Source organism: Microchirus variegatus, assembly GCF_963457635.1.
Source record: "Microchirus variegatus genome assembly, chromosome: 2".
Lineage (NCBI taxonomy): Eukaryota > Metazoa > Chordata > Actinopteri > Pleuronectiformes > Soleidae > Microchirus > Microchirus variegatus.
This window is the reverse complement of record NC_139803.1, coordinates 41,686,108-41,706,171: the sequence shown is the minus strand read 5'-3', so window position 1 is coordinate 41,706,171 and position 20,064 is coordinate 41,686,108. Positions and strand designations below refer to the sequence as shown.

General features: G+C 45.6%; 2 protein-coding genes across 3 annotated transcripts; both read left to right on the top strand.

Annotated features, from left to right (window-relative positions):
• Nucleotides 1-713: 713 nt before the first annotated feature.
• LOC310939218 (uncharacterized protein) lies at nt 714-10,098 on the top strand. 2 transcript variants are annotated; one of them, XM_083903906.1, is made up of 7 exons: nt 714-852; nt 2,254-2,330; nt 4,459-4,575; nt 4,739-4,813; nt 6,660-6,730; nt 6,823-7,018; nt 7,318-10,098. In XM_083903906.1, exons 2-7 carry the CDS (start codon nt 2,262-2,264, stop codon nt 7,531-7,533), a joined length of 744 nt encoding a protein of 247 aa, XP_083760032.1. In that variant the 5' UTR covers nt 714-852; nt 2,254-2,261; the 3' UTR covers nt 7,534-10,098. The 2 variants fall into 2 exon arrangements, with proteins under 2 accessions (XP_083760032.1, XP_083760033.1); XM_083903907.1 differs by having other exon boundaries at nt 727-852; nt 2,254-2,325.
• A 3,435-nt stretch (nt 10,099-13,533) lies between these two features.
• Nucleotides 13,534-19,763, top strand: LOC310938412 (kelch-like protein 26). The gene is made up of 4 exons (XM_083902905.1): nt 13,534-15,247; nt 16,562-17,501; nt 17,908-18,075; nt 19,169-19,763. The coding sequence occupies exons 1-4, from the start codon at nt 13,750-13,752 to the stop codon at nt 19,686-19,688; spliced, it is 3,126 nt and encodes a 1,041-aa protein (XP_083759031.1). The 5' UTR covers nt 13,534-13,749; the 3' UTR covers nt 19,689-19,763.
• Nucleotides 19,764-20,064: the final 301 nt, after the last annotated feature.

The window sequence follows — 20,064 nt, the reverse complement described above, 5'->3', positions numbered from 1 at the left end:
TATCTTCTTGTTGGACGACCTTTTCTAGCTTGACGCTAAAGGGTTTTTAAACCACACCAAAGTAACATAGAGACCAGAAGAGACCATTTCTGTTGAGAGAGTGGTTTAAAAACCCTCTAGCATCATGCTATACTAGCGTCAAGTATTCGTAAAATAACATCGAGTTACGCTTTAAGTCAGAAACACCCCCCCCCCCAAAAAAAACATGGATGTAAACAAATCTAGGGCTAGCGATAGTTCGGAATAGCGGTCGATAACACTGCTGGAAATTATATTACGACGTAGCAACACGTCTACGGTTAAAAATTCACATTTAGCGCATGTACTCGACTGATTTAATGTGAAAAAAATACCCAAAAAAGTGGTATTGACGGTAAAGGTAGCGGTGTTTGTGTTGAGTGGCAGCCATCTTGGAACGCTAACTAAGGAATTCACGTTGGAAATCCGAGCTTAAGACGTCAGAAATTTAAGAAACAACAGGTTTCGATTTTGTCAAAATCTGAACTACCCCTTTAAACCTCACGCGCTTCAAAGTCGCTTTTATTTTGAAAGGGAAGTCTTTGAAAGGAAGTCCCCACTCCGCCCACTTCCGCTGCCAGCGCTCCTACACACGAGCGCGCGCGCTTCCCAGCTGCCAGCTCCCGGAGCTCCCCTCCGCGTGTCATCCGCTCGCGCTGACGTGACGTCACGTCACACTCGGGATCCGCTACAATGTCAAACATCCGCACGAAGCAGCGGCGCGAGCTCATGGCTCCTTCATCCTCCTCTTCCTCCTCGCGCAACAATGAGCGTCGGCGGCGCGTGCTGCTCCTCATCCTTTAAAACGCTCCTTCCGCACAGGATGCGTTAAAGGTACGTCACTGTTTATTTATTCATATTATTAGTCATTTTGTGCACTTTTTCTCCTCAAAATGTACGCAAAATCACAACATATACGTATATTTACACATATATACGTGTATATGTGTAAATATACATATATGTTTATATTTGAACAACATGAGAAAACTGTTTTCCTATTCACTGCATCTTTTTCCCTTGATGTGAAAAGTTGTCTGCTGTCGTAGGCTGTTACGTAACACACACACACACACACACACACACACACACACACACACCCCCCCCACACACACACACACATGGTGATGATGATGCTGACAAATCTCTTTTCACAGCATCATCACCAAACACTCAGCACTTCACTGATTCACCACCAGAGGGAAAAAGAACATATATATATATATATATATACATTTTAAACTTTTAATGTATGAATTGTGAATAGTGTAAAATTGTACTCTTTTTTGTGCAAATTCAACAATAAAAACAATAAATGCACTTAAATTTGCATCCTTGAATGATACATTAACATTAAAATAGTTAAATTCACTCGAGAATAGTGTTAAATTTGAGTCTTTTAGTGTAAATTTACCATAAAAAAAGATAAATACTTTTGAGAATAGTGTTAAATTTGACCTTTTTAGTGCAAATTGAACATAAAAAAGATAAATACACTCAAGACTAGCGTTAAATTTGACTTTTTTTTTACTGTAAATGTAACGTAAAAATATAAATACACCTGAGAACTGTGTTAAATTTGACTATTTTACTGCAAATTGAACATAAAAAAGATAAATACTTTTGAGAATAGTGTTAAATTTGAGTCTTTTTGTGTAAATTTAACATAAAAAAGATAAATACACTTGAGACGAGCATTAAATTTGACCCTTTTTTACTGTAAATTTAACATAAAAAGATAAATACATTTGAGAACAGTGTTAAATTGGACTATTTTAGTGTAAATTGAACATAAAAAAGATAAATACACTCAAGACTAGCGTTAAATTTGACTTTTTTTTTTACTGTAAATGTAAGATAAAAATATAAATACACCCGAAAACTGTGTTAAATTTGACTATTTTACTGCAAATTGAACATAAAAAAGATAAATACACTCGAGAATAGTGTTAATTTGGACTATTTTAGTTTACATTTAACATATAAAAACAAATGCATTTGAGAATAGTGTTTGAGAAAAGTGTCTTTTTGTGTAAATTTACCATAAAAATATAAATACACCTGAGAAAAGTGTTAAATTATAGTTCATTTAACGTTATTGCAAAGTGAATTTGGAATTTTAGTGACTTTTCCAAGACAAATTGTTTTTGTTTTAATTTTAGTGAAATGCTTAATTAATTAATTAATTAAGTGTGTGTGTGTGTGTGTGTGTGTGTGTGTGTGTGTGTGATCCAGACGTCACGATGCTTCAGAGAGACTCAGACTCCCGTCGCCTCTTCTCGTCCAGAGAGACGTTCGCCAACGACTGTGAGGTGAACTTTCGCTCGATTTCTGCTCAGATCAATAATCTGTACGACGCGAGGGGAAATGACGCAATCTGCACGACGTGTTTTTTTTTTTTTTTGATAAACGGTGACTAATGTGGGGAAAGTTCAGGTGTAATCATCGCTCTGGTGTTTGTGACGTCGTTGCCTGAGTCACTTCAGGCGGCTCCATCGCTCCTTCGCTATTCAGCCGTTTAAAAATGTGAGGAGGAGGAAAAGCCGCGTCGAGCTAAAAATGCTAATCGAGTGTGTGGTCCAATATTTCAATATTAGCGCTGGGCACGGCGTCAACGTTAACGCATGACACGTTTCCATCAAAAAGATGCACCTGACGTCATGTTTACGTGCCGCGGCACCGCAGTCCAGGCACCGTTTACCAGTTAGCTCCGTTAGCTCCTTTAGCGGCGGTTAGCACGCCTACAGTCGAACTGGAGCGGTCTGTTTATTAAACAAAAAGGGCGGCGCTACAAATAACCAGCGTACCTGTGTACTGCGTATGTGTGCCTCTGTTTTTAAACGTTAGCGGTACTTTAGAGACTCATTTTAACAATCGGGAGTCACGTAAACATGACATCACACGCGTCTTTTCCGATTCCCGATCCCGACACATACACAGCACACATGTACGTACGTATTTGTAGCGCTGCTTTTTTTCGTTTAATAAACAGACGGAGGCTCCAGTTTCGACTGAAGGGGCGCTAGTGGCGCTAAAAGCTAATGGAGCTAACTGGTAAACAGTGCCTGGAGTCCGGGGGCGGAGGCACGGAAAACACATGACGTCACGCGCGTCTTTTTCAGTCAGTCGTCACGGAAACGCGCCACGCGTCAACGTTGACGCCGTTAGCACTAGAAAAGATGAAACACACGTCGTATCTGTTTTACGATCCAAAAGTGCGACGATTCCATTCTCCAGTTCGACTGTAGGCGCGCTAACCCGGCGATGAAGGAGCTAAAGCAGCTAACCGAGCTAACTGGTCAATTGTGCCTGGAGTCCAGACTGCCGCACGGAAAACATGACGTCACACGCGTCTTTTTCAGTCAGTCGTCATGGAAACGCGCCGCGTGTTAACATTGACGCCGTTAGCGCTAGAAAAAGATGAAACACACATCGTATCTGTTTTACGATCCTTAAGTGCGACGATTCCATTCTCCAGTTCGACTGTAGGCGCGCTAACCGGGCGCTAAAGGAGCTAAAGCAGCTAACCGAGCTAACTGGTCAATTGTGCCTGGAGTCCAGACTGCCGCACGGAAAACATGACGTCACGCGCGTCTTTTTCAGTCAGTCGTCACGGAAATGCGCCACGTGTTAACGTTGACGCCGTTAGCGCTAGAAAAAGATGAAACACACGTCGTATCTGTTTTACGGTCCTTAAGTGCGACGATTCCATTCTCCAGTTCGACTGTAGGTGCGCTAACCGGGCGCTGAAGGAGCTAAAGCAGCTAACCGAGCTAACTGGTCAATTGTGCCTGGAGTCCAGGGCTGCGGCACGGAAAACATGACGTCATGCGCGTCTTTTTCAGTCAGTCGTCACGGAAATGCGCCACGTGTTAACGTTGACGCCGTTAGCGCTAGAAAAAGATGAAACACACGTCGTATCTGTTTTGCGATCCAAAAGTGCGACGATTCCATTCTCCAGTTCGACTGTAGGCGCGCTAACCGGGGCGCTAAAGGAGCTAAAGCAGCTAACCGAGCTAACCGGTAAATTGTGCCTGGACTTGACCTGGCGTAAAACATGACGTCACGCGGCACGTCTTTTTCCCGGGTCAGTCGTCATGGAAACGCGTGGCGCTTTAACGCCGTTAACGTGCCCAGAAACTATCCGATTTTCTAAGCGCATGAGAGCTAGCGAAGGTAATGCAGGGTTCACAGTAAGCGTGTCACCGTTCGCCCAAGTTGTCTTAATGTAATTGTAACGGATGCTTAAAAAAAAAATCTGCTGCCATCTAGTGGTGGGAGGCCTTAATACAACATAAAACTACTGTCAAGAGCCGTGAAACATCACAATATTTTTGTGCGCAGCCACTTTCCCGAACCCTGATGTCACGTTTGATCGACGAATCGGCCATTTCGTGCATTTTAAATCATAATAAAAAGCCGTGTTTTTTTCCCTCTCAGATGGGAGCGAGCTGTGTCGAGGTGGACGTGGTGTGTTTGTGCGAGGCCGGTCCCTGCACACTTTACTCTGAAGCACACACGCCGCCGCCGCCACCGCCCACGCCGCCGCCCACGCCGGTGAGTGCTCGCCGTCTTCCCGCGGCCGGCATTGTCTGAGGCCACAGAGTGTTTCTCCTCGCACTGTAATTGCGCTCTAAATAGGAAATGTCCAAAGTGGTTCTGTCGAAATGATGATTTCTAACCCGGCTCTTTCCCCCACACCCTCCTCCCTCCTCCTCAGGACACACGGCTGTGTGAACACTGTGGAAAGAGCAGAGTGACGATGACCAGGTTCTCTGAAGGATACGGCACAGAGGTGCGTTACCCCGACGCCCGTTTTATATCTTTGATAACGCGTTTGCAGCCTCGTTCCCACTTTTACAAACCGCGCTCTGTCTCCTGTGCCAAACTCCATAGAGAAAATCATCATTTTTAGCACGTTGGAAAAGCAGGATCTGCTGCGTCATTTGGTACGTTTTTGTCACTCGGCTCAATCAGAATGAAGGACTTAAAATGCCTGCGTCACCTAATGACATAATTAAAGGTGCCATATGTAAGAATGTGGCCAAAAACGGTTACTACATTCAAATTCAAAATATCAAGGTCTTTTAGGATTTATTATCTGACCTAACTGGCAACCCGTGGTTGCTGGACAGCTGAGACGGTAGGTGGCGCCACATGACGCCAAAACATGATTTCAAAACATAACCATGATTTGCAGTCTGCAAAATATGTTTTTTTAATGCAAATATTTTGTCTGTACTGTTGTTGTTGGTGAGTTCAGTTTGTTATATGAACATTATTCCTGAGTCTCTGTGACATATTAGGGAGGATTTTATGGCCTTTAGTTGCTTTAGATTTATTACATAATGCACCTTTAAACTTAGTGGTGGAAGCAACAGTGGATCAGCAACTGCTGTGTGTTGTGACGTAAAATTGACAAAAATAAAATTTTCAGTGGACTCTGGTGCAAAGAGAGAGAGTGACGTACAAAGTTTAGCATCCAGCTATAAAAGAAACCACTCCTTTAAACATGCTAACGGCGTCAACATAAACGCATGACGAATGACTAGAAAAAGACGCATGTGACGTCATGTTTACGTGCCGCGGCACCAGAGTGCAGTCTCCGTTTACCAGTTAGCTGCGTTAGCTGCGTTAGCTTCTTTAGCGCCACTAGCGCGCCTACACTTGAACTGGAGCGGTCTGTTTATCAAACGAAAAGAGCAGCGCTACAAATAACCAGCGTACCCGTGTACTGCGTATGTGTGCCTCTGTTTTTTAAAGTTCAGCGTTACTTTAGAGACTCATTTTAACAATCGCAAAACTTTAAAAATAGTTTAATAAACAAACCGCTCCAGTTTGACTGTAGGCGCGTTAACCGGCGATAAAGGAGCTCACGCAGCTAACGGAGCTAACTGGTAAATGATGTCTGGACTCCACGGTGCCGTGGCAAGTAAACATGACGTCACATGCGTCTTTTTCTGGGTCAGTCGTGATGGAAACATGTCACGCTTTAACGCCATTAACGTGCCCAGCAACTACCCAATATTCTAAGAGCATGAGAGCTAGTGAAGGTAATGCAGGATTCACAGTAAGCGTGTCACCATCTTTTTCCGGTCAGTCGTCATGGAAACGTGCCGTGCGTTAACGTTGACGCCGTTAGCCGGCGTTAGCGCGTTAACGTGCCAAGCACTTTAGACATAATATATTTGTAGGGCTGGGCACGTTAACGGCGTCAACGCTAACGCACATTAACGCATGACGCGTTTCCATGACGACTGACCTGAAAAAGACGCGTGTGACGTCGTGTTTACGTGACTCCCGATTGTTAAAATGAGTCTCTAAAGTAGCGCTAAACTTTAAAAGACAGAGGCACACATAAGCAGTACACAGGTTAGGCTAGTTATTTGTAGCGCTACTCTGCGATACAGACCGTTCCAGTTCGACTGTAGGCGCGCTAACCAGTGCTAAAGGAGCTAACAGAGCTAACTGGTAAAAGGGGATCGGACTCCGGTGCCGCGGCACCTAAACATGGCATTTACGCACGTGCGTGTGTCTTTTTCCAGTCAGTCGTCATGGAAATGTGTCATGCGTTAACGTTAACCGCAGTTAACATGCTAACATGCCTAGCACTATATATATATTTGTCTTTGCCTCCACAGGAAGAGTGTTTATTATCGGATCCTCAGGGCGAGAGTGACGCAGATGCAGATATCGAGGACACGGACTGCAGGTGTGACGCGCTCACTGACACGTGAATATCGCGGGCGCACGACTTCCTCTAACTCTAACCTCCTCGTACCTTTGCCGTTTCGCCTGGCGCAGGCTCCACGAGCCCGGCTCCCTGCAGCGAATCAGCTCGCGGCGACGCAAGCGGCCGCGGGTGTCGCGGCAGGACACGACGGAGAGCGAGGACGACGGCGGCGGCGGCGGCGGCGGCGGCGGCGGGCGGAGCCACGCGGCGCATCGCTGGAACCTGAGGCTGAGTCCTGACCGAGGCCACAGCAGGACCATCCTGGAGGTGAAAACACAAGCGGCAGTTTGTGAAGAGCGTGATTGCATCGCCCCCTGGTGGCTGGCCGCACTAAAGTTTGACATTTTTTACGGAGAAAGAGTCACAAAATCAAATTTTATAACCTTCATGATCGAAGGAACCTTGTAAACCCCGCCTCCAAATGGTTAGGCATCATCAAAGGGACACTGTGGTGCATTTTTACCACTAGAGGGTGCCATAGAGCAGCAATAAAAATAATAATAGTGCATGGGAAATGGTGTACGCTCAGTTTTTTTGTTGACAAAATGTCCGTCTGTGTGTTTCAGGAGAGCATATCGCAGGTCAGGCCGTTGATCATCTGCCGGCCAAACGCCGAGCGGCCGAGCAGCGACGCGGACCTTCAGCGAGGCTCCAAACCGACGTCTCTGTGGCCGACGTCGCTCTCTCTTCCTCTCGTCCTCCTCCTCTCTTTGCCGCTATCGCTCTCCCTCGCCGTCGTCCTCTTCCTGTCTTTCCTCCTGCCTTCCTGGGCCAGCGCTTGACCCCGAAAAGAAAGTCGCATTGAGATTCAAATTAAAGGCGCCATATGTAAGAATGTGGCCAAAAACGGTTACTACATTCAAATTCAAAACACCGAGGTCTTTTAGGTACTGACTGCAATGATTGGTAGACGGCGGTAGGTGGCGCCACATGAAGCCAAAACATGATTTCAAAACGTAATGTTTATTTATGTAATAAATATAAATCAACTGAACTCACCAACAACAACAGTACAGACTAAATATTCGCATTAAAAAAATATATTTTGCAGACTGCAAATCATGTTTATGTTTTGAAATCATGTTTTGGCCTCATGTGGCGCCACCTACCGCCGTCTACCAATCATTGCAGTCAGTAGAGTCTCAGCTGCCGAGCGGCGACGGGTTGCCAGTCACGTCAGAAAACGAAACCTAAAAGACCTCGGTATTTTGAATTTGAATGTGGTAACCGTTTTTGGCCACATTCTTACATATGGCGCCTTTAAGTAAGACATAGCTACGACACAACGCACAAGGCAGCAATAATACTTCATTCCTTTATGCTATGTTTTTAAAAAAAGGTCTGGATCGGAGTAAGAGAGACTCGATTTTATGGGTCTCTGTTCTGACACTTTAAACCGAAGCCTCGCGAGAAGCCAACGAATAAACGCGAATTTCCCAAAAATCCCAGAAAAACAGTTGCAATATGTGAATTTGAGTTGCGGAAGCCAATCAGTGTTGAGATATTTCGCAAATCTTGAAAAAAAAGAGGTGGGACTATGTGGTGGACACCCAAAGCGAGCGAGAAGAGAGGTTGACCTAGCGTTAGCGCAAATGATCCGCGCCGTCCACAGTAGCGCGATTAGCTTGAGTTAATTGGGTCAAACTTTCTGCTGCTTTGCGCCGACTCTCGACTGGGTATTAAAAAAAAAAAATAAAATAATGTATGCGAACTTTCCTGTTTGAAAGTCGCCCCCTGGTGGCAGTTAGCCACCAGGGGGCGACTCCACTGGTGTCAATAAGAGCTCTGTTTGAAATGGAAGTCTAAGCTTCCACTTAGGGTCATGGTGTTCCAGGTGACATCTGTGAACTTCTGCTTCTAGCGTTCCTCACATAAATACGCAATCTCAAGTTCTAGCAATTTCTTGCTAGGATATAGACCTCACATGTACACCATGTACGTAAACAGGAGTGCGCCACCACCTGGACTGGAGGTCGTATCTGAGGTCAGAACCAGAGACTGGCGTAAGAAAGGCTCAATTTGTGGATCTCCGTTCTGACGTAAGGCGATTTAAACCGAGACTGCTTCGTAAGACGTTAGATGGTTAGGATTTAGATTTTTGACGTCTCGTCTTGCTTAGTTGCGATATTTGAATTTGAGCAAATAAACGTTTGCGGGTCGACCTACCGGGTTCCTACTTAAATCGAAGCTGTTTGTCGCGCTGTTGCTGGTTGGGTTTTTGTTGGATTAACACGAGTAAACGCACCAACGGCCCACCATCCGCGATTGCCGCGACATCGGTGAGAAATCGCCACCAGGGGGAGCGCGGATTCTTCAAATCTGGGCCAAGATTTGACGAAATTGGAGCCAAGTACGACATTTTCAGACCATGGCGACCTCATAACAACTTCCTTCCAGAACACATTAATATATTAAACCAGGGATTTTAAACTCCTCGCTGTGTTCTCTGTAAATTTGCATCCACGATGTTTCCATAATGAGCCCGAACTCGTCAAATCTCACCTTCCGTCACACTTCCTCGCCCCCTCGTTTGTAAAAATAGACCTCTCGTCTCGTTGCTTTTTTTATAAACGAGCGACGCGCGGAGGTGGAGGATGTTTCAGCAGGTACATGACAACAAACCCCCCCCCCCCCCCACACCCCCACCACCCCCCCCCCCCCCCTCAATATGAAAACACGATACCACCGAAACTATGCAACTCCTCCGCCTCCTACTGTCTCCCGTGTCCTTGGCACTGTCGTCACCTCCTTGGCCTCTGTTCTCTCTCATGAATTTACTTAAAATAGAGCGTGACCCAATTGTCGAAAAGCAATATCAGGAGCGATGTGATATTGAGCCTGCGGTGTTAGATCTACGGCGCATCTGCTGCTTTTAACGGAGGCGACTGTGTGTGTTTTCTTAAAAAACAGGTGGGATCCTCTGTTGCTCAGTCTTAGACGTCGTTCACTGGGTTCTTAAACGGTTCGTCCGTGTTTTTACGAATTATTCTTTAAGAAGAAGAAGAAGAAGCTTGACAATCAGTCGTCAAGCTGCAGTGCGTAACTTTTTTAAAATACAAACAAACGTCACGTTACCGAAGACGTTCCGGCAACAGGAACGCCGCGTTAGCCAAGCGAGACGACCGCGCACAGAGGTCAGGTCTGATAGTTTTGCCTGACAGAGACACATCACGCAAACGTTCTAACGTCGATAACGGTATCACGACATCGACAATAGAGCTAAAAAAATAAAAGTCACGCACTGCGGCTTTAAGCTGAAATAACCTCGTACTGTACGTTTAATTTAGGAATGTTTTTCTTTTCCCTGTTGTTTTATTTATTTATTTATTTATTTATTTGTTTGTTTGTTCGCCTCCGTTTCATGAAGAGTTCAATAAAACTAGATTGTATTTTGACCAAAAAAGTGTCTCTGAATTTCCTTTAAGTCTATTTTCTTTCAACCAAAGTGGGCGGAAACAACACATTTTCTCTACTCTTATCAGCCTCTCGTCCCTCTTGAGGAACCACTCGCTCCCCCCACTCCTCTCTGAAGCATCGGTGCGTCGCCATGGTGACCGGCACAAGTGCGGAGGAGACGGACTATTCATTCACTGAGTGATACTGTACGAGATCTTTGACTGACTTTGACAAGACTGTAGTGACGTATTCAAGTGCTTATACGGGACTTTAATCTGGAGTTGTTTTTGCAGCTTTTGCAGCTGCCGCACTTCAAATCCTGAAGATCTTTGGGCGAGAAGAGAAGAGAAGAAGGCCTGCCTCGCAATCTCTGTTCCAGTTTGTCCCAAAAGTGCTCGATGGGGGTTGAGGTCAGGCCGGGGGTCGGTCAAGTTCCTCCACACCAAAGTCAAAAGTCAAACCGGGGGGTCTGAAGGGCCTTCCTCAAACTGTTGTCCATTGTCCAAAAGACCTATTTTCCAACTCAGCCGGTGTGATGGAGACGTTTTCAAGAAATTTCATTCAGTTCTTCTAGTTGCAGAGTTTTGCTGGTGCTATGGCTAGCGCACGTCGATGGTACCAGCTAGCATGTCATTAGAAACTCTCATACCGACTCCACAGCGCACCCGAGGCAAATCAATCATAACGGCAGACTATCGATGTACATATCTGTGTTGATAGAATGTTTGAAATAAAACCAACTTCCTGTTAGGCTCACACTTCCTGTTAGGCTATGGCAGCGGCGGACTGATTCCGCTGCTGCTGAGAAAGTAGTCCCTTAAAAATTCATGCGATGCAAGGTTAGTTTTGTTTCAAATATTATTCTATCAACACAGATATGTACATCGATAGTCTGCCGTTACGATCGATTTGCCTCGGGTGCACTGTGGAGTCGGTATGAGCTAGCTCGTACCATTGACTTGCGCTAACCATAGCGCCAGCGAACTCGGCAACTGGAAGAACTGAATGAAATTTCTTGAAAACGTCTCCAGACGTCACCATCACATGGGCTGAGTTGGAAAATAGGTCTTATGTCCGAAATTCCGAAACTATCCCTTTAAGATCCTTCATTGGAGATAAGAGGCCTAGAGTCCAAAGCCTGATTAAAACACCTGAATGCAATGTGTGGCCAAATACTTTTTACTTTTTGTCTTCTTGCCGTCATATTCAGAATTTGGGATCAGGTCTTTCTTTGCACACAACACACTTTACCTTGTCGAACAAGTCGGATTCAAATAGGTCTTGAAGGCCTCGCCCACGTGCCAGGAGGCAGATCTGTGTCCTCAAGCAACATGTTGTGAAACCTGTAACCTTTTGCAGTTATGTTAGGGTTTAAGTCGCCGCGGTAACTTCCTCTTTCCGAAAACTGTCAGGTATGAAGCCAGTTGCTATTTCTGACCGCGTCAACACAAAGGGAGAGCATATTTGCGACGGATCAGCCGCTCGAGACGCCACGAAAGCTATGTTCTTTAAAGTCAAGGTTAACTCAACAGTGTGACCCAGCTGTTTGCTTTGTCTGTCGGTGTTGTTTTGTTGTCCGCCTCCTCCTCCTCCTCCTCTTAACTTGACCCAGATACCACTGCGTTTGGCCATGGAGTAGCAACGCGATCACACTGTTGACCCTTCAGGCATTTAATACTGATCCCCAAGTCATACGGTTCCGACTCCAGATACCTGCCAGGGCCTCTGCAGAGCTCTTGAGGCACATGGTCTTGTGTTGGTGCCTCAGGGGATTATTTTCATGTTTATCGGTTGCTTGAGTCAAATCCTTTTAGCACGAATTACAGAAACGTAAAGTGCAGTAACCACGTGTTGGGCTCGGCATCGCATGCGTGGCACAGTGCCTCGCGTATCCTCTCTCTATTGCCATAAATGTCGTGAAAGTTACCAAAGGCCTCAAGGGTTCGATGGGGTCACCGTGCGAGAGGCAAGGTGACGGTGGCGGATGTGGCTCGTTTTAGCGGTTTATCCGTCACATTTCAACCGACACCGCCTGCATTTCTGGTCCAAAAATCGGCCAAAGTGAAGTCAGTCAAGCAAACGGTTGGACAGCTATGCGAATAACCGTATACACGTATACATATATATATATATATATATATACCGTATGCTCCAACAATGAGATAGACATGTGCGGCACGTCTAATTTGAGCATATGCAGTATTATTATTATATTCAGGGTTTACAGACCGTATCAGATTGACTCTTTTTCCCATATCCAATCCGTTGATTTTGAGTCGTATCCTGCTGGCTCCTCCCAAAGTCTCTACGATACGATCGGTACCAGTCGATACCAGTTTTATGTTGCATGAAGGCCTCCCATCCCTAGATGGCAGCAGATTTTTAAGCGTCCGTTTCAATTACAAAGAAAAATTGGGCGAATGGTGACACCTTTGCTGTGAACCCTGCATTACCTTCACTAGATCTCATGGGCTTAGAAGATTGAATAGTACTGGGTACGTTATAGGCGTCAACGTTGACGCATGACGTGTTCTTCTACAAGGAATGAGGTTCTACCTGGAACCATTTTCTTCTGAAAAATCCTTTCCAGTTTTTCAAGGGTTCTTGGTAACACTAGTGGTTCCAGTAAGAACCATTTTGATCCAGAGAACCCTTTAAAAACCTTTTCCTGAATAAAGGGTTTAAAAAGGGTTCTTGGTGGAACCCTCCAAAAGGGTTCTAGGTGGAGCCTTTACAAAAAGGTTTTACCTGGAACCAAAAAGGGATTCTCCTATGAGGACAAGTTGAAGAACCTTATAAGGTTCTACTTAGCACTTTTATTTCTAAGAGTGTAGGCGGGCTAGTGGCGCTAAAGGAGCTAACTGGTAAACGGTGACTGGAGTCCGGTGCCGTGGCACGAAAACATGATGTCGCGCGTTTCTTTTTCTCGGTCAGTCGTCATGGAAACGCGTCACATGTAAGCGTTGACGCCGTTAGCGTGCCCAGCACTAGAAAAGATGAAACGCGTTGTGATCCAAAAGTGCGACGATTCCATTCTTGTGCACAAACGCACAACATTGGACACTAAAACGCGTTAGCACAGTTATGTTGCTAACAGCTTGGTCATCAAATTATATTTAGTTGCATTGTTTCAGAACCTGCAAGGAAAAAAGGAAAAAAATTAAACAATCATTGACCTGAACAAAAACATTTTCCCTATAACGAACAATAGAGGCGCTAACCGTCGATGTAAACATCAGTGTTTGAGGTCGACACAGATCCAAAAACTGCCAGGAATCTGAATGACTTCATGACAAAACACTGTACGAGGATTTATGGACACTCTGGCCTCTCTGGAACTGTCAAGAGGAGAGAGAGACAGAAAGAGAGAAGGAAAGAGGGAAATCAGAGATAGAGAGAGAGAGAGAGGGAGGTAGAGGAGGAAAAACAGATGACACAGCTTGTGTGTGAAGACAGGATAAAAAAGTGGAGCTGCTAACACCAATAACTGCAGCAGTGGATTATCTTTGGTGAAAAAAGTAAGTTTTCTTAAACATCCTTTGTCCTCCGGGACGTGTTGATGTGTCCAGAGTCAGGATAAGCAGAGGTCAAACTTATACCTCATGTCGTTGCACCGCACGGCAGTCGCTAACCCGTGCTTCCAGAAGGAATGGGATGAATGGACGGAAGTTAAGAACGAGAGGAGGAGGAGGAGGCGGCGATGGACGGAGGAGAGGGGGAGTCGGAGGGCAAAGGTGGAGGTGAACGGGGAAGATGGAGGAGAGGTGGAGGAGGAGGAGGATACAGGCAGAGATGAGGTAAACGAAGCTGGTAGGAAAGGAGAGGATGGCGAGAAGGTAAAGATGGAGGCAATCGTGAACGAGGAGGTAGAAGAGCTGGAGGTTAGAGGGAGTCAGGAGGGGATTGATGGAGAACAATGGGAGGAGGAGGAGGAAGAGGAGGTAGAGATGAACGTGGACGAGGAGGAGGAGGACACAAAGGAGGCAAAGTGGAGAAGAGAGAGAGACGGAACAGTAGATGAAGCAGATGGGAACGAAGAAGAAGGGAAGAAGGCTGAAGAAATGGAGAAGAAAGAGGGAGAAATGGAGGTAGATGAGCAGGAGGACGGAGAGGAACCAAGAGGAAATGAAGCAGAGATTGAGGTTTGGGTGGACAAGGTCCAGAGGGAGGTTAGAGGGAGTCGGGATGGGCTTGATGAAGAAGAGGAGGAGACAAAGGAGGGAGAGAGAGAGCTTTCAGATTCAGCAAAATCTGGTCATGAAGATCTTGACTGGAAGGGATCTGATCCCGGATTAGATGATGATGATGATGATTCAGAGGAACATCGCGTTGACCCCAAGGACCTCGACGATTCGCGCGAAACCTCGATTCCGACTGAGAGCAGCGTCGGAGAAGCGTGGACTTCCACGGGGGAAGACGCGAGCGAGAGGCCGCTGGACGAGGAAGACTTTCTGGACTGTGAGGAGGAAGAAGAAGACTCTGCAGACGACGACGAGGAAGCAGAACATTCACCGCACGACGACACTGTGGATAGTGGCGACGAAGGTGCGGCGATGAAGATGTTCCACAAAGACGATTATCCCGCGGATATATTCCGGACGTTGACGGACTTCAAGGACTCCTCCCTCCTCACTGACCTGAGTATCCGCACAAACGACGGGAAGACTCTCCAAGTACACTCCCTCGTCCTGGCGGCCGTCAGCGCCCTCATCTGGCAAACTCTGAGGAGACGCGTAATAGATATCGATCGCGCCGACAGACCGGGCAGGTGGGTTCTCCGTCTGGGCCCAGACGTGGACCGCGTTGGCTTGGAGGCGATCGTGGAGTTTGCCTATTCCGGACGCGTGTCTCCACTGAACGAGGACACCGTGGAACGGATAAAGGCTGCAGCTCAAACGCTCGGTGCCCACCGGGTGATGGACGTCTGCTCTGAAGAAGAAGAAGAAGGCTCCGCAAATGCTGGAGAGAAGAAGACCAAGAAAGAAAAGAGAATCTCTGCTGAGGAACAAATGAGGATCAGCCTTCGCTCCATCAGACAGATGTGGACGGAAGGGCTCGGCTGCGATGTTTTTCTGGAAGGCATCGGGAAATCACTTCACGGTGAGTACAGCGTTTGCTAGGATCAACGACGTGTTAGCGGCACCGACGTTAGCGTTAAACGCGTTTCCATGACGACTGGCGGGAAAAAGACGCGCGTGACGTCATTTAAGTGACTCCCGATTGTTAAAATTAGTCTCTAAAGTAACGCTAACCTTTAAAAACAGAGGCACACATACGCAGTACACAGGTACGCTGGTTATTTGTAACGTTGCTCTTTTTGTTTAATAATAACAGAACACTCCAGTTCCACTGTAGGCATGCTAACAGCGCTCACGGCGCTAAAGGAGCTAACGCACTCCGGTGCCGGGGCACGTAAACACGACGTCAACCGCGTCTTTTTCCGGTCAGTCGTCATGAAAACTTGCATTAGCGCCGCTATCTGCCGTTAACGTGCCCAGCACTAAAAATAGCTGATTTTCTGTGGAATTTGTAGCGGGGAGTAATTGGTTCAGGAAGGGATGCTAACGTAAGTTTACAGTCTTACAGAAAAGACAGGAAAATGTGACCAACATTAACGAAATAGCTTAATGTTATGGTTTTTTTTAAAAACACATAAAAAAAAGAAATTTTGAGAAAAAAATAAAATTTTGAGAAAAAAATGAACTTTTGAGAAAAAAAATGAAATTTTGAGAAAAAAAAATGAAATTTTGAGGAAAAAAAATGAAATTTTGAGAAAAAAAAGTAATTTTGAGAAAAAAAAGTAATTTTGAGAAAAAAAAGTAATTTTGAGAAAAAAAAAGTAATTTTGAGAAAAAAAAGAAATTTTGAGAAAAAAAATTTTTTTGAGAAACTTTTTTTTGAGATAAAAAAAAGCTTGAGAGAAAAATAAAAATTTGAGGGAAAAAAATTAAATTTAGGGAAAAAAAACAATTTTGAGAAAAAAATATAAATTGTGAAAAAAATTAGAAATTTTTTTAAAATTTTGAGAGAAAAAATTAAAATTTGAGAAAAAAAATTAAAATTTGAGAAAAAAAATTAAATTTTGAGAAATTTCCTTACTTTTGAAGGAAAAACTAATTTTTTCAATGAATATGACATTAAATGAATCAGAATTATACTCTAAACATTGTTAATGTCTATTCTAGCTGCAAACGTCTGGTTTTTAATGGAATATGTACATAGGTGAGTAGAGGCCCATTTCCAGTGGTACATTGTGTTTGCTAATGGCGTTATAAGGCTATTGGATGATGAGAAAACCCTTGTGCAATGATGTTAGCACAGCTGAAATCATTATTTCTAATCTTGTCAATTTCTGCACCAAACTTTATGTGCAGAAAATATCCTTTTTTTGACATAATGTCATCCACTGTCCAGTCCACAGAATCATCCTCGCTGCAAGCAGTGACTACTTCCGCGGCATGTTCACCCTGGGAATGAAGGAGTCGCACCAGCCTCGCGTGAACCTGCCCTTCCTGTTGTCGTCCGAGCTGGAGACTCTGATTGGCTGCTCCTACAGCGGGGCTTTGTCCCTGAGCTGGAGGTGTGTCTTTGAGCTCACCGGCACCGCCCTCCAGCTCCAGTATCGACCAGCGCTCTCCTTATGCCTCGGCTTCCTGCAACGGGAAATCGACCCCCAATCCTGCCTGGACGTGGCGTCTTTTGCCGCGGCTTACGAGATGCCGCAGTTACTCGAAGTCGCGGACGATTACGTGCTGCGGCAGTTCCAAAAGGTTGCGTGCACGTCCAAGTTCAAGGACCTGCCGGCCCGACAGCTTCTCAAGTACCTGAAAAGTCGCTCACTCTGCGTTCCGTCCGAGCTCGTCGTATTCAAAGCAGTGGTGGCATGGATTCAAGCTAAGCCCAGGACCAGGATTAGACTCACCAAGGAATTCATGAAAACAATCCATTTCTCCCTGATGACATTCAAGGAATTCAAAGAGGTGCAATCGTTGGACATGTGGTCCGAGCACGGCCTCGACGAACTCTACCAAACCCTTTTGGAGAGTTTCTGCTCCAACGAGGCCGCGGCGCACAGCCAGTACCGCACCTATCTGCCCAAAGAGAGTCTGGTGTTGATCGGCGGCGACCACATCACTGAGGACTTCGGAGGGCGGATAATCAGCAGGGAACTCTGGTTTGGGAATTCCCTGAGGAACCACACCGGAGTCAAGAAGGCCCTGGAGTGGAGAAGGCTGGGGGAAATGCCAGAGCCGGCGAGGTTCAGTCACGAGGTGGCCGTGGTCAACGGACGACTGTACGTGTTCGGGGGAAAGAAGTATTACGGCCTCTACGACACCCTGAATTCTGTTTTGAGGTAATATATATATATGTTGAATTCCACATTCATGCACAGTGTTAACAGGGTTTCAGCAAGTCACATTTAAGACCCAAAACACTATAAATATAGGCGATAATTGTCGTCCAGCCAACTCTCAACAAATTTGCACTTACCCATAGTCGCAGACCAGCTAGCAAGCATGCAGATATCTATTTATATCAGCGCCTCTCTACATCTACAATAGACATCTGCATGCTTGCTAGCTGATAGCCTAGCAAGCATGTCCTTCCCCAACAAATTTAAGAACTTTGAGTAAGACACCTGAAGGCCTTAATTCTAGTTACATGAATTTAAGACTTTTTAAGACTTTGTAAGGATGCACGGATGGATGGACACCCTGATTAAATCTATATTCCATACCATCGTTTCTACGCATCTGTAGGTACGACCCAAGTGAAAACAGCTGGGAGAGTCTTCCTGAAATGCAGCAGAAGAGATGCTTCTTCTCTGTGGTTGTGCTGGACGGACAGATCTACGCCATTGGTGGCCACTGTCACCCAGAGTGTAGGGATAGCGTGGAGCGATACTGCCCTGCTACAAACTCTTGGAGGTATGTATGTATGTACATTATGTAGGATATGTATTTTCAAAATGAGGCCTTTTCCCTCCCTTTAAAACTCAGTTAGCCGTTAGTTTACGGCTAATAAGGACACATGTTTTATTGTGTCTTTCGTCCAACTGTATGCAGAGTAGTTGCAGTGGAGTAGCCCATAAGAGCACCTGGTTTGACCCAATATTTGGCTAGCTTCAGTCGCTTAAAGTAAGACGTTTAGGCTCCGTCCCAATATCTCCCCCTTAATATTTCACCTTGGTTTTGAGTCCCCTTAACCTTAAATTCCCCTCGTTGAGGGGAAGTGGTATTGGGACATCACAACATGCAAATTAGCATAGTGAACGTAACGAACGTGCTAACCTAGGTCACATGTTGACAATTCTACCGGTGGAGCGTGCTACTATTTTCATTCAGGAAAAATGCCGGCGGATCAGCTGTTTGTTTTTCTCTGTCCTCGTAAACGCTATATCACGAATGTGATTGAAATCTGACAAGTCCATGGTATTCGTGTTCAAGTGAACGCTGGTACAAACATCCAAAACACTACCCAGATGTAGCAGAGCTAGCTGAGGTAAAAAAAACATTTTTTTGGAAAAAAAATTACATTTTGAGAGAAAAAATTACATTTTGAGAGAAAAAATTAAAATTTGAGAAATTTCCTTACTTTTGAAGGAAAAACTAATTTTCCTCCTCGTCCTTTGGATGTGTATCAAACCAACATATTCCAACACAATTCGGCACTGTAACATGCTTATTTGCGAAAATATATTACAACGAAAATGTTAGTCGGCAGATGTGGCCGCCATCTTTGTTGAAAAATATCAGCCGGCTCGCTGAATTCGCAAAGCATCATGGGTAATTTCATCTTCCACTTAATTTTAAGCCCGCATCGGAGTTCACTACATTTTGAGGGTTGATTATAAGGGGAAAATCACATTTCCCCTTGCTCCCCCCTACACGTGAACGAGCAAAATGTAGGGTTAGGGCAAAAATGTAGGGTTAAGGCAAAAATGTAGGGTTAGGGCAAAAATGTAGGGTTAGGGGAGGTATTGGGACGGGGCCTTTAACTCACTCCCGTTTTGTCCCTCAGATTCACCCGGCCTTTGGATTTACCTCTGACTGGACACGTGGCAAGAGTTTCCCAGGGGCAGATCTTCATCTCAGGAGGGATGAACGACGACTGGTGTCTCGCGACCACGTTTCGCTACCACCCGGAAACAGGAAGCGTGCACCTCGCCAACATGACGAGACCTCGGGCGTACCACTGCATGGAGGCGCTGGGCGGCTGCCTCTACGTCGCGGGCGGGAACTCCGTCGACGACCGCACGACCATCGTGGACGAGCTGACCTGCGAATCGTTCAGTCTGGCCGCGAACGCGTGGACCACCTTCATGTCTCTGCCGGTGCCGCACGTCGGCGCGGGAAGTGCCGTTTTGGAGGGAAAGTTTTACGTGCTGGGCGGATACAGCCAGGACGATTACAGCGACACGAAAACGGTGCACCGCTACGACCCGGCCACGCAGAGATGGGAGAACATGGGCAAGATGCCCGGGCCGAACAATGACATTCGAGCGTCTGTGCTGTCTCTGCCGCAGCGTTTAAGATCGTAAGAGCTGAAAATATCTGTACTATTGAACAATTGCAGGCAGTGAGTGATTTCCATGTTGAGAATAAAAATATTATTTGAATAACTTTTTTGTTACTTACACTTTACTTTACACTCACAGGCCACTTTATTAGGTACACTGGTTCAACTTGTCCATCTTCTACCGCTTTGTCCTCCACATGAGGGTCGTGGGAGGTGCTGTGCTAATCTCCTTCAGTCCATCACAGGGCCACAAATATAGACAAACCACCATTCACTCTCACAGTCAATTAACAGTGTCCAATTATACCTAATCCCCAAATCTGCATGTTTTTGGACTGTGGGAGGAAACAGGAGAACCCAGAGGAAACCAACGCGCATACAGGGAGAACATGCACAAC

Excerpts from the sequence above, each read along its gene's own strand:
- LOC310939218 (XM_083903906.1), top strand. The coding sequence starts at position 2,262 with ATGCTTCAGAGAGACTCAGACTCCCGTCGCCTCTTCTCGTCCAGAGAG. Across the intron at positions 4,576-4,738 it reads CCACGCCGCCGCCCACGCCG|GACACACGGCTGTGTGAACA; the intron begins GTGAGTGCTCGC and ends CCTCCTCCTCAG. Across the intron at positions 6,731-6,822 it reads ATCGAGGACACGGACTGCAG|GCTCCACGAGCCCGGCTCCC; the intron begins GTGTGACGCGCT and ends CGCCTGGCGCAG.
- LOC310938412 (XM_083902905.1), top strand. The coding sequence starts at position 13,750 with ATGTCGTTGCACCGCACGGCAGTCGCTAACCCGTGCTTCCAGAAGGAA. Across the intron at positions 17,502-17,907 it reads ACCCTGAATTCTGTTTTGAG|GTACGACCCAAGTGAAAACA; the intron begins GTAATATATATA and ends ACGCATCTGTAG. Across the intron at positions 18,076-19,168 it reads CCTGCTACAAACTCTTGGAG|ATTCACCCGGCCTTTGGATT; the intron begins GTATGTATGTAT and ends TTTGTCCCTCAG.